At 48.6% G+C, this 15,862-nt stretch overlaps 1 protein-coding gene across 3 annotated transcripts in view; it reads left to right on the forward strand.

Moving 5' to 3' along the window:
* SLC37A1 (solute carrier family 37 member 1) overlaps window positions 1-15,539 on the forward strand; it is a 62,727-nt gene extending 47,188 nt beyond the window's left edge. For 2 of the 3 annotated variants that reach the window (XM_063096424.1, XM_063096434.1), the window contains 8 exons: window positions 352-414; window positions 946-1,031; window positions 2,019-2,067; window positions 3,219-3,292; window positions 4,472-4,550; window positions 10,167-10,264; window positions 13,986-14,050; window positions 14,521-15,539. In XM_063096424.1, the coding sequence (XP_062952494.1) occupies window positions 352-414; window positions 946-1,031; window positions 2,019-2,067; window positions 3,219-3,292; window positions 4,472-4,550; window positions 10,167-10,264; window positions 13,986-14,050; window positions 14,521-14,536 (530 nt within the window). In that variant the 3' untranslated portion in view covers window positions 14,537-15,539. Of the gene's footprint in view, window positions 1-351; window positions 415-945; window positions 1,032-2,018; window positions 2,068-3,218; window positions 3,293-4,471; window positions 4,551-6,038; window positions 6,177-10,166; window positions 10,265-13,985; window positions 14,051-14,520 lie in introns of those variants that run through there. The other variant, XR_010023568.1, reaches the window with a different exon arrangement.
* Window positions 15,540-15,862: the final 323 nt, after the last annotated feature.

Genomic DNA, 15,862 nt, shown 5'->3' on the forward strand with positions numbered 1-15,862 from the left:
ACATGTGAGGCTCTGTATGGAGGCAGTTTGTCACTGGACCTGCGTCTGTCTGTCTGCGTTGGTGGGAGGGGCCTCTGAACCAAAGGTGGGATAATAATTAGACTGTGCAGGGCAAATTACCAGGATCTGGTTAAGAGTGATTTTCATTGTTCATCCTTTCTGTTTCATTTATTCATTCATTCATTCATTCATCTAATTAATTAATTAATTAATCTGAGTTAAGTAATAATTGCCACTTGGCATAAATCCTGCTCCTGGAACAAAAGAGTCTCTGTGTAGGTCTTATTCTGCCTTGTGATGCTAATGAAGAGCATATCCTCATTAATTCACATTCTGTTGTTATTTTAATAGATCACCTTGATGCCAAAAAAGCAGGGGAGCTCTCCACCTTGTTTGATGTGGGTGGGATCTTCGGTGAGTTTGCTGCCACTTGTTCAACTTTGAAGAGAGTTTAACAGTGCTGTGAATGGCCTGTGACCTCCTTGCGTTGATTCACTGCTGAGAGGGAACTATGTTCCCTGAGGTCTCCTATTCCCTGAGTAGACTCAGCCCTCACCCTGGGGGAAGGTCTCCTCTCTCTCTTCCTGGGCCCTGACTCTGCACTTGAACTAGCTTCCCTGAGAAACAGCATGCCTCTGGGAGATGACAGACCGGTGGTGTTAGGTGTTAGCACTATAACAGATAAAGGGGCTTCAGTGCTAGCTTTAAGCCTGACCCCCAAGACTAGGCCCCCTAGACTGCTGTCTCCAGGTCTCTGCCATCTCACCACAACCAAATGAGGTCTCTCAGGAGGTCAGGCCCACTGGGAAAGTGCCCACCAGTCGTGACTATAAGGAGGCCTCAGGAGAAGGAAGCTGCTGTGCTTCTGGCTCCTGTAATTCTGGTTCCTCCTGATGGCCATGCCCAGGGACATGAGCCCCTGAAGCCTGCCCCTGTCCGTTGCAGGTGGAATCCTGGCAGGTGTGATCTCAGACCGGCTGGAGAAAAGGGCCTCCACTTGTGGCCTGATGCTACTGCTTGCAGCCCCGACGGTCAGTGCCCCGCCCCCGCTGCTGCCTGGCTGTGCCCGACCCTGCACGCAGTCTCCACACTGCCCTGTCCTCCCACCGGCAGCGTCCCTTCCTCCTGGGCCCGGGCTCCACTTTCCCGCATGTGTCGCTGCTCCCCTTTGTGGTTCTCTCCCCTCCGCCACCCCAGACAAGCTCCTGCTCGTCCTTCAGGATCCCTGATGCCTTTCCCACTTCCTGAGCATGGTTGACCCCTCCCATCATCATAATAATTATGAATACTTGATACATACTAGATTTCAAGCATTTAGTAGCTCATGACCTTGGGTAGGTTACTTCCCCTCTCTGTGCCTCAAATTCTTCATCTGAAAAATGGGGATGAAGACAGCAGTGCCACCTTGCGGTGAGGCTGTGAAGGGTGAAGGAAGTAGTAGCGTGCCCTTACTGTTTTTATTACGATAGTATCAGAGGTAGTAGCGCTGTGATTGTTTGCACCTCTGCCTCTCCACTGGGCTGTGACTATTCCCAGAACAAGACTTACTTTCAGTCCTCCTGGGGCCAGGGACAACATGGCCCGACACAGACACTCAAAGACCATTTAGTAAAGAAGTGACTGAGTGCAGCCCCCTTGCCCTGAGCACTCCCATGTCATCAGGCACAGCTGTTCAGGGTAGACAGCCTGAGGACTCCTCAGTCGGACTCTCAGCTAAGAAGCTCTAGACCCACAGCTCAGAGCAGCGGATACGTCCCTGCGGGGCTTCCTGCTGCAGCGCTGGGCCCAGAGCCCGCGGGTCTGGGACAAGGCTCGGTGTCTATGTGCCAAGTGCTTGGTGGAGGCTGTCTTCTGACAGGCTAGGCTGGGCAGTGTGGCCTGCCTTCCTGTTTAGGGGTTTGCACTCTTGGGTCAGCTGCCTGAGAATCAGCTCCTGGCTTTTCAGAAGTGTGGATTCCCGGGCCGTCTTCGGCTACTTGTGGTAAGCCGCTGTTACCTTGTGTTTACACCATTCGCAGCTCTACGTCTTTTCCACCGTCAGCAAAATGGGTCTGGAAGCCACTGTAGGTGAGTGCACGAGGCCCCTCTTTTCTTTCTCATGCATTCTGTCCACACAGCTTGCTGCAGTGAGACACAGACACACAAATCTACAAGGGAGCATTCAGATGGCATAACTGGAGCAGATGGTATGGCTAAAACAGTCCCCAAGTCCTTCTTTGGGTGGGGCCACTGGGAGAAGCTGGGGACTCTCCCTCCCAGGCCTCAGGCCTGGCAGTTTGCAGGTTTGCCAGGGAGCGTGGTCTGGGCAGTAGCAAGCCCTGGATTCCTAGTGGGAAGGAGCCACTCAGGGAAGCCCGGGGCGACCTGGAGGGCAGCTCCCCATGGCCTCTGCAGGAGCTGGCCGGGCTGCAGCAGCCTGGGTCCTGCACCCCTGGTGGTGAACACCAGCCAGAGCCGGCAGTGTGACCTGAGCAGTGTTCAGCCCAGGCCAGGCAGGGGCAGGCTCCCCGGCCACCTCCTCCCAGCTGGCTACTGCCAGTGCCACTTGGAGCAGCTGCGTCACACTGGAGGACTACTTTTAACGTTCCAGGCAGTGCTATCTAATTATGCCTCTGACACTTGATAAATGTTTTTCTGTCCAACCAAGCCAGCAGTGGGGGTTGGGGGAAGGGGTATGATGGGATCCCGTTAGAAGTCACCCAGAAAGCAGCTTGTCCATGCGAGAGGAGCCGTGAGCCAGACGCTTCCTCATGGTCATGGAGAGTTCAGGGAAGTGAGTGTGTGTTTCAGAAAGGGAGTCGGTAGTCCTGCCAGTGGTGACAAGAGGCAGTGCTTCCTGCTGCAGATAACACTGTGGCCAGTTTTCACACCCAGCCGCAGAGACCGGGCTTAGGGTGCACGCTCCCTCTCAGTGGTGTGGCCATAGCTGCCGCCCATGGAGGGTTGAGGAACCTGAGTGCCAGGCTCTGAGTCTTTGGGAGAGCGCAATGTAACTTAGAAAGGTATCGCTCAGCAAGTTTAGGTGAAGGAAGCCATTTCTGCCTCGTGCCCTGGCAGCTGTCACTCCCTGGGGTTGCTGGGCCTCTTTCCTCCCATCTGCCTGCATTCTGCTCAGGCCAGGCCACATGTGTGCTGCTGGGTGCCTACTTCATAGTTGCTGAGATATGGGACCCTCCTGGGGGACACTTCTGTTCTAAGTCTCCCTCTGCTTTCCGCAGTGATGCTGCTCCTCAGTGGGGCCCTGGTCAGTGGGCCCTACGCGCTGATCACCACCGCCGTCTCCGCCGACCTGGTGAGTGACTGCATGTCTGAGCATGGAGTGAGGGATGAGCCCTGGCCTTGGTCACCACGTCTTCCATTCATGACAAAGTTGGTCTCCAGGAGTAACAGAGTACATATATGAGCACCCTTTCTGCAGGTCATTTACATGTGTGGTTTGAGGTCTCCCTGCACCTGTCCCCTCTACCACCCTTCTCTAGGGTCACAGCCGTTTAGGGCCACACAAGGCTCTTGTGTACTGTCCTCCTCATCTCAGGCTTCTTTTCACTCCCCGGAGAAGCAGAGGAAGTCCCTGTCCCCAGCAGGTCAGCAGAGAGAGAAGCTCAGTGAGGAGGGGGCTCTTTTCATCTTTGTCTCCTCCACGTCATCTACCCAAAGCAATAAGCCCAGCCCTGCCTTGGCCACCTTCATGTTGGCGTGTTCCTTTAGGTGTGTGAGAGCGTGCAGACTTGTGTCTGTGTAGGCGTGGAAAAGTATTACACGTGTGAGCACACACAAGCATTTATTTTCTCAAGCTTTGGTTTTTAAAAAAGTTTTAGAGTTTTAACCACTGTTGGAAGCTGATTTTTTTTGTCCTCAGTTTGTGCTTTTTTTCCCCAGCCTTATATGTAGCTTTTTAAAAACCAGAGCTCCTGTTGGTTGGTGATTGAGGACTTGTGCCCCTACGTTGGTTTTTTGTGTTCTCCTCTCTTCCCCAGACTCCCCTGGCGTCTGCTGCTGATGGGGTTGAATTTTAGATGCTGCAGAGGTGTCTGATCCATGTCATTGCTAGCTGTTGAGGAGTACAGCAGAAACATGGCAGTGGCTGCAGTGCTGGCACAGCCCAGGGACAGGGATGTGTGTCATCCTTCCTTTTATCTTCCATGTTGGCTGCTGTGGTGCCTCGGGAAAGAGTTTGGGTGTGCTAAATAAAAACTGCTCTACTTGTCGAGAATCCTAAGAGTTCTTTTGACTAGATTGTGCTTGGACAGGTATTTCCAATGATTTTTGACTCTTAAAAACCCTTGAAATTTTGTTTGCCTTTCCAAGATAAGCTTGGATGGAGTAGTTTGAATTTTCTGATGGAAGATACCCCACGTGTTGGGTTGTTTGTAGGGCAGTTTGAATGAAATGTCTTCTGGGGACGCAGGCTTATTTCTCATGTCTGATGCTGCTGAGACGTATTTCACGTTTGTTTTTTCCTCTCTCTTAGGGGACTCATAAGTGTCTCAAAGGAAACTCCCATGCCCTGTCCACTGTGACTGCCATTATCGATGGAACCGGGTCTGTAGGTACGTGGGGATTTTTAGTTCTGAGAGGTTTATTGTGGTCATAGGAGAACCCACACTTTCACATCCTAATTAACAGGTGCCAAGGACACCAACTGCCTTGTCAGGATTGGCTGGCCTTCTTAATACAGGAGCAGGTCTGCAGGGGGAGGCAGCATGTGGGGACTATCCTGTGTGGTTGGAAGGTTTCAGGGAGATGAGGGGTGCTTGGCTGGAAGTAGCTTTCCTCAGTGTGAAGGGATGTGCACCCAGCTTTTCATCAGCACCAGCAGCTGGTGTGCTGCAGCCCACGGGTGAATCTGGCCCACTCACCATTTATCACTGTCGTTTCAAGGAGGACAGAATCTTACATGAATTTAAATTACAGGAAAGCTAATCAGTCCAAAAGCATACAAGATTTTGAATGCTACCAGCCTCATTGAGGATCTTAAAGAGAATTCAGTAGCATATTCTGGAGTAATGAAGGGGAGCAGACAGGTGGCAATTGGTAAAACACCAATCCTCTTCTTATCAGCGAGTCAGAGAAGTCACAGCAATGGCTTTGCCCCTCCTTAAACCATCATGCATGGACACAGTGCCCACTTCCTGCCAGATAGAGACCCAAAGAGCCACCTGTGTTGGCCCCTGCCTGTGCCAGGTGTTAATGGTCACACAAGCCCTGCAAGGTGCCAAGATACCCTCCATTGTCCTGTCCTCTGAATGGGAGGTTGACACTCAGAGGTTTTCTGGTGTGGCCCCATGGCTAATCACGCGAATGGAAGCTCCATGAGGACAGGAGTTTGTTCTGTTTTCTGCTGTACCCCAATGAGCTGAATTGATGCGCCGATCTTAGGCAGCTAGAATTGCAGACAGGTACCCAGGAGGACTTCTTCAGGCAGTTGACTTCACAGGTAAGGAGTCAGGTCAGAGAGGCCCCCTGCTGCCCTTGGCCCACATGGTTCGTCAGGACAGGACAGCCCATCCCTTTGTCACCGGAACCCCAGCTCCATGCTCTTGCTGCCTCTCTGAGGCCAGAAGGTGGCTTCACGTTACGAATTTGGCTTGTTCTAGGAGGCAGCAGGCGAGACCACTGTTGTTCAGAAAGCCAGGCTTTGACTTTTGCTGTTCACTTAAGTCAGACCAGCCCTGTTTTTGGCCTCAACGTTGGTTCCTTTATTTCACTGTATCCAGAGGTGACTTGGGATTCACTGGATGGTGTTAGTGGCCTCCCCTCTGATGTTCCCTTTCAGGACACCTACTGGGGACTGGGGACATGTCTAGGAAAAGGGAGGGAGAGGGACCCAGGTGCTGCACCCAGCAATGGTCTCTGTGGCCAGCACAGCTCTCCAGCGTGGGGCGGGCCCATCATCCTCCCCAGCTCACATGGACTCCCGAGAACTCGGAACAGCCTGGAAGAAACACTCAGTAGGAAGTCAGGAGATGCTTGGGATGAGCTCGGTTCTCACTAGCTGTATGACTTTGAACAGCCTTCTCTCTGCCTTCGTTCCACAGAGGACTTCGTCTGTGAGTCAGTCAGACTCCCACTGTGAAGCCCTTTTCTTAAAGCTAATTTGGAGCTCTGCTGGCAGCCCTGACTGCTATTTTAAATCACAGGATCAGAGTAAAGAAGAGAAGGAAATTATGAATTAGGTGAAAAAGCACATTTTTCTTGATTTTCTTCTCAAACAAGAAGTAAGCAGAAGAACAGAGCTGAGGGCGGCAACTTTGCCCATGTGAGCAGAGGAGTCCACCTGCGTCAGTGGCAGCGGATGAGGCTGCCACTGACCTCCACACCATGGGGAAAGGAGCACAGTTCCCAGTGCCTTCCGCCTGCACGGGAGGCAGGCAGGACCTTCTCATGAATCTGCACCAAATGTGACGGCCCATCCCCGGAGCCCCTGCATGCCCTTGATTTCCACAGTGCTTAGCTCAGAGATGTGATGGGGACCAGACTCTACAGGCTCCACCGCTCTGCCTGCTTGAGAGTGCAGGGGACTCGGGGAATGGTCACCATGGAAACAGCATCCATCCATCACTGTATCTCAGTCACTGCTTCTTTCGTGAGCACGGCCCAACGAGACTGATGTGAGGAAAAATACAAGTGTAAATGCACACTGTTCCAGAACTGTCCACTCACAAGAGGGCTCACCCCAAGCTGTTATTAAGTGTTAATATTCACTGGTTGTCCTTGGCTTAGGCAGAGGCAAAGCCTGACTAACTGTACATCACTCGGTGCTTGTCACAGATCACAAGTGCTACGTGATTCAGATAGCAGAGTTCAATGTCTGGTGCATTTGCAGTGGAATCGCACCCCAGGGGATGCAGGCCTGCCATCTCTCCATGTTTAGGCAGAGCAGTTAAATACAGCCCTGCCTGCTTTCAAGTGGGTTTTCTTAATCAAAGTAAAGCATCATGTAACTTAGAAGCCACGAACCTTCGAGCTTGTTCTAATGCAGATGGCACTCCCTGTTCCTGCCCTCAGCCCCCTTTCTAGAAGTGGTCCCTTTCACCTGCTGCTGCTGTTATACCTGTGTGTGCGCATGTTTCCTGATTCCTCAGTGGTGACATTATCTGCTGCCCTCCTACTAAGGAAGATGGGGCTTGGCTGTGTTTCACCCCTGTGCTCCCTGCCCCTCATAGTCCGCATTATACTGGCTGTGCTAATGTTGTTCCCTGCAGGCCAAGAAGTAAACTTTAGTTTCACATCCTCAACATACCCATTGTTTCCCCCGAGTTAACAAATCCCTCACTTTTTCCTTTGCCTTACTTTCCATCCCAGTTGTCCCTTCCTCTACACATCACCCTCTGTTTTTTTGTGACCGGTAAGGGGATCGGAACCCTTGGCTTGGTGTCGTCCACACCGCGCTTAGCCAGTGAGCACACCGGCCATCCCTATGTAGGATCCAAACCCGTGGCGGGAGCACCACTGCACTCCCAGCGCCGCACTCTCCCGAGTGAGCCATGGGGTCGGCCCTACACATCACCCTCTGATGCCCCTCTGTCCTACCCTCCAGGTCGACAGCCACTGAGGGGCCTCCATGGCCGCCTGCTGCATGGCTCTTGTCCAGGAGTGCCCCTCCGTGGCCGACCAGTCCCTTTTGTCTCTTCCTACATCCCTGCTTACCGCTCCTCAGTGGTGGGAAATGCTCCTAGTGGCTTTCTGGGTTCACAGAGGTGACTCCGCAAGCTTGCGAGGCCGGAGCATCCGGGTTCTGCTCTCTTGCACTCAGTGGGCACTTTGGATGCAGGAACTCTTTTTTCTTCAGAATTCCAGCATCTTCTGGCTTCCAGTGCCGTCACTGAGAAGTCCATGATCATTCTCACCCCAGGCCTTCATTTCTGACCTTTTGTTTTTTCTCTTGGAAATCTTTAGAGTCTCTTCTTTATCTCTCCATTATGCCCTGTGCACCTAGAGGGTCCCCTTGGTCTGGAAACACATGCCCTTCATTTTGGGGGGATTGTGCTCTGTTCTTTCTTTGATAAGCTTTTGTTTTTTCTTTCTGGAAAACTTTAGTCAGATGTTGAGCATTCTGGATCAATCCTTCTATTTTCTTCTATTTTTTTTCCTTCCTGCCTGTCTCTGTTCTTCCCTTCTACTTTCTCAAAGATGCTCTTGACATTGTTTTCCAACCTTGTAGTGAACTTTTTATTTTGCCTATCGTATTTTGATGTCCATTGGTGTTTTTCTGCTCTTTTCGTGCATCCATTTCTTGGATACCATGTGCATTAGACTGAATCATGTGAAGTTGCTGATCATGAACTGGTTTTCAGCTATGAAAATAGGAGTTTCATATGGTTTAACTTGTTTCCTGGGAATTTCTTCTCTCTGATTTATTTCTTCCAGGTCCCTCTCCACCCAGTTTGCTTGCTTTCACGATGGGGCGTCCCTCACACAGTGTGAATCTCGGCCATCCCTTCCTATCTTCACATTCAAAAACAAGCCACTAAACACTTATTTGAAGTCCTTTCTGTACTGGTGGATATCATAGTAATGTGATCCAACGAGAATGTGGAGGTGGTGACACCCCCAGAGCCCATGAGGGCTGGGTCCAGCCACCAGTACTCTCTTCCTTGTAGGGATTGGGGCAGGCTGCTGGGTGGAAGCTGATGTCTTTCCCCGGATCCCTTGTTCTCAGTTGGTGCCTCACCTAGCCCTGAACTGGGCTTGGTGTCCTCAGAGGTTCAAGTCTCCAAAGGTTAAGCGTCTGCTCTCCTGTGAGGGTGGGGGAGGGCTTGCTGGATCCGTGAGGGTGAAGAGGGGGACTGGGCTCAGGGGAGGAGTGAAGGAAAGGCATCTGACAGTACCTCACAAAAGCCTTGGCCAGTGCCCCCTTTTCCTCCTGCTGCCCCCTTCCCCTGCACTTGGCTAGGCCCGGCTCTGAGTGAGGTGTCCCTGTGCCTTAGAGAAGCGGACACCGTGCCCATGACAGCTGTCGTGCCCTTTTAAGCCCATCTACCAGAATGTGCACCTTCTCTCATCTGCCCTTTGTGGATTTATAACTTTTAAAATTCAACTGTGGTCCATTTCATGGGTTCGGGAGGTGTCGAGCTAAACACACATGAGCAGTGCCCCAGGTGTACCTGCACATCCTTCTGAGACATGAACAAAAATTGCTTCTCAGACTGAAAAACAGTAAGTGAGCTCTGTAAACACTTGAAACAAAATCAGTATGTCTAAAGTGTACAATCAGTAATAGTCTAAAGACTATTAAGCCACCTCTGAGATTCAATCTCAGTTAATAACTTGGTGGAAATTCTTAATGCTTCTCACCATACTTCTACCAAAACAAGCCATCCTACACGTGTCAGAACTTATTCCAGTCTTTACTAGGAACACACACCAAACTGCTGCAATGAATATTCTTATGTAGATATCTGTGGACATTTGGGGGAATACTTGCTTTCTTTTGTTTTTATAGTTTTTAAAAATTATTTTGGCATAATTTTAGACATGCGGAAAAGTTGCAACAATAGTACAAAGAATTCACAAACATGTTAGCATGTGTGCTTGGTCACGCACCTCTCCCGTGTATTTATGCACACACACATTCACATTTGTGCTCACTTATATACGTACACACATGCACATTTGTTCTGAGCCACTTAAGAGTAAAATGCGGACATGCTATTCCTTATAACTATTCAATATGTACTTCCTAAAACAAGGAGTCTCCTGATACAAATGTAGCGATCAGGAATCAGGAAGTTAACATTGATCAAATATTGTATCTACAAATCTTATTCAGATTTTACCGAGTGATTTTACCGAGTAATTGTTTTTAATAGCATAAGAATATCTAAGGTTGTGCACTAGATTCAGATTTCTTTACAATAATTTTTTTAAAAAATAATGGGAGTGTTGGATCAAAAGAATGAACATTTCAAATGTCAATACATATCTCTAGAATTGGTTCTAGTAAAGATTGTGCTAATTATACCCTCCCCAGTACTGAGTATTATTCAGCTTTTCACCCCTTACCAATCTGGTAGGCAAGAGTGAGGTTTTATTGTTCTATTTGCTGTCTGTGCCTGTGAGTAGTGCTGAGCATCGGTCTGCATATTTACTGGACTTGAGTGTTTTAGTTCTACACCAGAGTGCTCCTTATGCAACACCACGTGCATCCACTTGCCTTGTTTCAGGAGCCGCGCTGGGCCCCCTGCTGGCTGGGCTCATCTCCCCCTCTGGATGGAGCAATGTCTTTTACATGCTGATGTTTGCAGATGCCTGTGCCTTATTGGTAAGTCATCTTATTTTTAGTCCATTTTCGGTTTAATGAGCATCTCTGTGGTTGTTGACCAAACACTGGTGAAACCTTTTCCTTTGGACTCATGCAGTTCTCGGGGAGGTTTTGGTCCTTCTGTCTTCCCTAAATAATCATGATCTGAGGCCCTTTCTCCCTCTGGTTAAAAAAAAACAAGTGTCAGACACAGAAGCAGGTCATCCACTGCTGTCTAGTTTCAGGTGGGGTGGTCTAATGGCCAAGAGCATGGAACCACTGCATACAGAATCAAATACCAACTCCGAACTTACGAACTTACTAGGTTGAAGTGGCTGTTACCCAGACCATTTGTGGTTGTTGTTTTTTTAATGCCTGGGGGTTCTAGTTAAGTCTCCACATATATTTCCACTAAGTAGCAGTAAAATTCCCATCATTATGACTTTTTAAAGGCTCTAAAACTCTTCTACTTCAGAATACCAGTTAATATACATTGAACATTGTTTTAGATGCATAGCTGAACTCACAACAAAGTAAGGGAAATACCCAGGAGCCAAAAATGTAAAGGCAACATAAAACAAATACTCAAGCTGATGACAGAGCAGTCCTGGGGTGAGTTACCAGTCTCAGGAATCAAGGGGCTGGGGTGGTTATGCCCACGTGAAACAAGAGATGAGGTGTTAGGCTGGCACAAGATGGGGCGGTGGAACTGGCGACTGCCTCATAAAGCCAGGACCCACAAGGGCTGTGCTTGCAGTGAAAGAGTGTCCTAGGTGACATCTGCACAGTGGCACAGAAAGACAAGAAGAATCTGTGCCCATCTTAGCCTGGTCACCAGGTAGGCATAAAAAATCTCCTATGAGAACTTTTAGCCATAGACATGCCCATAGTATGCTTTAATTTTTGAGCTTATACAGCTGACCCTTGAACAACACAAGTTTGAACTGTGCAGGTCCACTCATATGCAAGTGCAACATCTGAGAATTCAACCCACCATGGATCAAAAATACAGTATTTGTGTGATGCAGAACCCGTGTATATATGGAGGGCTGACTTTCCATAAATACAGATTCTACATGGTCAGCTGTGGAACTTGACTTTGGTATATTTAGGGGTCCTGGAACCAACCCCTCACCTACACAGAGGGCCAACTGTGTAAGTACAAAAAAAATTGAATGAAATTGGTCCTTAGAAGCTGATGTACCTGATTCTTAGGCAGAGCAAATATAAAAACTGAAAAAGGACAAATCTCAACCCAGCTGCACAGGATTTCTACAGCTAACACCCTACTGAAAATAAGCTCATTAAAATTATGAAACACAAGGAAGCAATTCACTGTGAATGACAGTAACAGATGCCACAAACATCAGAATTGGACCCTGCAAACCTGCAGATGAAAGATTTATCAAAAACTGTAAAAATAAATATATTTAACATCACTAAAGATGTAAAATAAGGAAATGAACTCATAAAAAAAGAATAAGACACTATCAAAAAGAGCAGGTTTGAAGAACAACCAAACAGAAGTTCTACAAATAAAAAAATGTGGTCTTATCCCAGAAAAAAATCTCAATGTGTGGGTTGAAAAAGCAATTGGATCCAGCTGAAGAGAAGATTACTGAAGTAGAATATAGTTAGGAGGAAATTATTTAGTATTCAGCACATACAAAGAAAGGGATGAAAAATATTAAAGAGTTTTTGAGGGGTGGTGACCAAGCCTGTGGATGCCACCCCAGGGGAGGGAGCTGTCATATCCCTTCCTCTCTTCCACTTCCCACTATAACCAATAAAGGCTGTCCATACTGTAAAAAAAAAAAAGAAAGAAAAATATTAAAGAGAAATTAGATATAAAATGGAGAACCAAATGAGATGTTCAAATGTTGTCTAATAGGAATTCCAGAGAAGAGAATAGAGAGACTAGGATTGGAATGATAGTTGAAGAGAAAATAGCTGAGACTTTTTCAGATACATGAAAGGCACACATTCTTATATTAAGGGATCAAACAACTTAGAATTCTATACCTAGCTAAACTTGCATGCAAGACTGAGAGTGAAGTGACCACATTTTTGACCACAGATGCTCCCAGTGAAAGTTGCTAAAGGATGTGTTTTAAGAAGCAGTAAATTAGATACAGAAGGAAAGTCTGAGATGCAAGGAGAAATGTGAGCAAAAAAAGTGATATTCCTAAGAGTAAATCTAAATGAGTGTTGACTATATAGAACGATTGTCAATGAACTATGGCCTGTGTGCCAGATCTGGCCCTTTGTCTGTTTTGTATGGTCCTTGGGCTAAGAATGGTTTACATTTTTAATGAATTGTTTTTAAAAAGTCAACAAAGAAGAATATGTAGTAGAAACCATATGGCTGCAAATCTGAAATAATCTGGACCTTTACAGAAAAGGCTTTCTGACTCTTGGTTTAAAACAACAACAATAATAATGACTAATTTGGGCAATATAAAAAAAGAACTAAACTAGAAGACAATCAAAATGTAAGGCACAAGTGAGGGAATCAGAGTTAAAGCATCCTATAGTCCTATTATTGTCAGGTCAATAGAAATAGAATGTTTAATGTTGAAAGCAGTCTGGGAAAATAAAGGAGACATGATCAGTCCAGGAGAACCCGAGGCAGGGGCGTGCGGGAGAGCAGCAGCTGCAGCATGGAGCGGACAGGAAGGCACCAGTGGAAGTGGCAGCAGCGAACTAGCAGCCGTGGCTGTAGCGGGACTGCACTCACCGCTGCCAGCGCTGCTTTCGGCACCTGCCACGTTCCCTCGTCCTTCACCACCTGACTGCGACAAACACTGCTCGTAGGCCAGGCAAAGCTGCTGGATCACATTTTATCTGCAGGAGTAATGCCTACTCTCTTCAGCTTAAACTCATATTGTACAGGGACGTCTCAGCTCCTCCCTGAACCAGAAGGATCTAGGAAAATAAAAGAGTTTCTGCCTTCTAGAGCTCTCACTTATGGCTTAGTAGTGTAGCATTGAGTGACTGTGTGTGTGTGTGTGTGTTTAAGCAGTTCCTCAGGACTCTCCTCCAGCAGCCCAACTGCCTTGAATCTCCCGTCTCTCTTGGCCAAGTGGTCCATCCTGGGTCTGAGGGCCACCAGAAGCCAGGACTTCCCTCAGAAACCCATTTCAAAACCCCAGGGCACCACATGGCCCTTGGGGAGCCCTTCTGTGGGCTGGTGTCATGCTTAGGGAAAGGCTGCATTTGCAAATGCAAAGAAAACTAGTTAAATTTGGGGTGACACTTGACCATTAGTCTGGATTTGTAAACTGACTTTGAGTCCTTTTATATCATGTAAAGGACATGAAATTAAACCACTGGGTCAGGAAGAGAGCTGGGATAAACACAGAGTTGTTCTCAGAGTTTTTCTCTGATTTGGACATCTATGATTGGACTAACTTTAATATGACGTGACCCCAGAAGTCAGTCTGGCTGAAATCTATTGTACAAGCCTTGTCTTCAAGAGCACATCCAAGTTATTTGTAGGACTTAGAGGCAGCCAGCCCTCCACCTGGGGACCGAGCCCTCAGGCCAGGTGTGCTGGTGTGGCCCCTCTGCTCTTGCAAGAAAAGCATTTCATGGGGTGGACACCCTGGTGGATGCTGCGGGGAGGGAGTCCCCAGCCTGGTGGCCCTCGGCAGGTACAGGGCTTCACAATGACCACAGGGCACACCTGCCATATGCTTGTTCTCCACCGGCAGTCATGGGCTGTCTTTTCTTTTGGGTGCAGTTCCTGATCCGCCTCATACACAAGGAGCTGAGCTGCCCGGGGACGGCAACCAGCAACCAAGTTCTGTAAGTCCACGGTTGGGGCCATCTCTCCCCACGCTCGCAGCGCAGCTCCCCTGCGTCCTTCAGCTTCTCGGCCTCCTACACCTGGCCCTCCCTTCACTGAGGAGGAACAGAATCCCCGCCTTCCCCTTCTTGGCACGTCTCAGCCACTCCCCTTCTCTCTTCCCTAATAAATGCCTCTGGCGGATGTGATCGTGGTAAGCTCACCATCTGAGTGCCTCCTTTGTCATCCTTTCCTACAAAGCTGGTGACTCCTGGAGCTGGCCTCCCGCTGCCCCCTTCCTTTCTCGGCTCTCTCCCTGGCCACCGTGAGGCTGTGGACTGTGGGGGCTTCTCCGCCATCCGGTTCCCCTGCGGGAAATGGCCCCAGTGGAGGGGGAGGCTGGCGCGCAGGAACATGGTGGTACGTGGGACTCAGCATCTTGAACCATTGCTTGCCAATGAACCGGCCGGTGTTTTGTCCTTTCTTTCAGGTTCAAGGAACACTGACCATGCAAGTCCCATGGAGGGAGTCTGGGCCCATCCTCCGCAAACTGTCTTTCAAGGAAAAGTTCAAATAAAGGATCCTGTGTTGAAAAGAATGATTTACCCTTGCCTTTTGCACATGCACCTGGAAAGACACAAAAGCCAACTTGAGAATTCCTGGTACTATTTAGAACGAGGCATGGGGCTCAGTACAGCAGTGAGTAAAACCCATGGAAACTGCCGCCCGACTGCCTTAACTGACCCTCCAGCCGCGGGCCCCGCGGGCGTGTCCGTCCAGCCCTCAAATGAGTGTGGCACGACACAGGACAACACATGGAACCTAGGCGGTCTCTGTCTCTCTCAGGTACTTCAGCAACAGAATGTTACAGCGTGTGCACCGTGCTGGCAGGAGCTCTGGTAACAGCATGCTGTCGTGTCCAGAGAACCTAAATGTGCTGTGTGGGAAAACAGGACACTGGAGCGCACGAGAAAAGTGCCAGCCAGCAAAGAGCCAGACTCTACATGACATCAGAAAGCCCAGCAACTGGGTCAGAAACCAAGACAAAACTTAGACCCATCACATCACCCAGAGCTTTTTCCAGCACTTTCTATTTCTGTACTGACCTGAAAACTGTCATTGTCGAGAAGTGAACAGCAATGAAGCAATAAACCTGCCAACGGAAGGGCAGCCCCCAGAATGCCAGCCCCAGAGCACCCTGATCGCTGGTATCCAAGACCCTGGGAGCTCCTGCTGCTGTCAGGGCTGCAGCAGGGGCCTGGAAGGGGGCTTTGCAGTAGGTGCTGGGAGGAGCGGGTCTCCAGCCTAGCAACTTGATTCACCCACGACACGCACAAACACCTGGGACTGCTTTTAGGCACGTAGCAACAGAGCAGGTTATTTATTTAGAATGAGTAATGTGTTATATGACATTTAAGAAACATAAATGGCATTCTGTTATTTATTAAGACAAACTCCAATTGTTCTTTTGCCACTTGTTTTCTCAGTTTTGTCTAGCAAAATACTTATCTGCCCTTTGAAATAAAATGTTTTTTTAAAAAACAGAATACTCAATATCGATTATTTCTGCTCACGTTCCCATTACACTAATAAGAAAACTTCCAAATAGTTTCATGTTTTGGGTTTTCTCAGGATTGGACACATTCAGTGGTCTTGCGGCTAGAAGTTGCGGCTGTTTCCAGCGGAAAAGCTGCCTCTCAGCTGGGGAGCAGGCCCCTCCTCTGCACAGAAGGCCAAGCCCAGGCTCCAGCAAACAGCCTTCTGGGTGTTTTGTAAATCATGCAATTTAAAGAACATCCCAAGATTTGTCCCTGTATGTGGAATGTTACACA

This window comes from Cynocephalus volans, chromosome 1 (assembly GCF_027409185.1).
Source record: "Cynocephalus volans isolate mCynVol1 chromosome 1, mCynVol1.pri, whole genome shotgun sequence".
NCBI classification, from domain to species: Eukaryota; Metazoa; Chordata; class Mammalia; order Dermoptera; family Cynocephalidae; genus Cynocephalus; species Cynocephalus volans.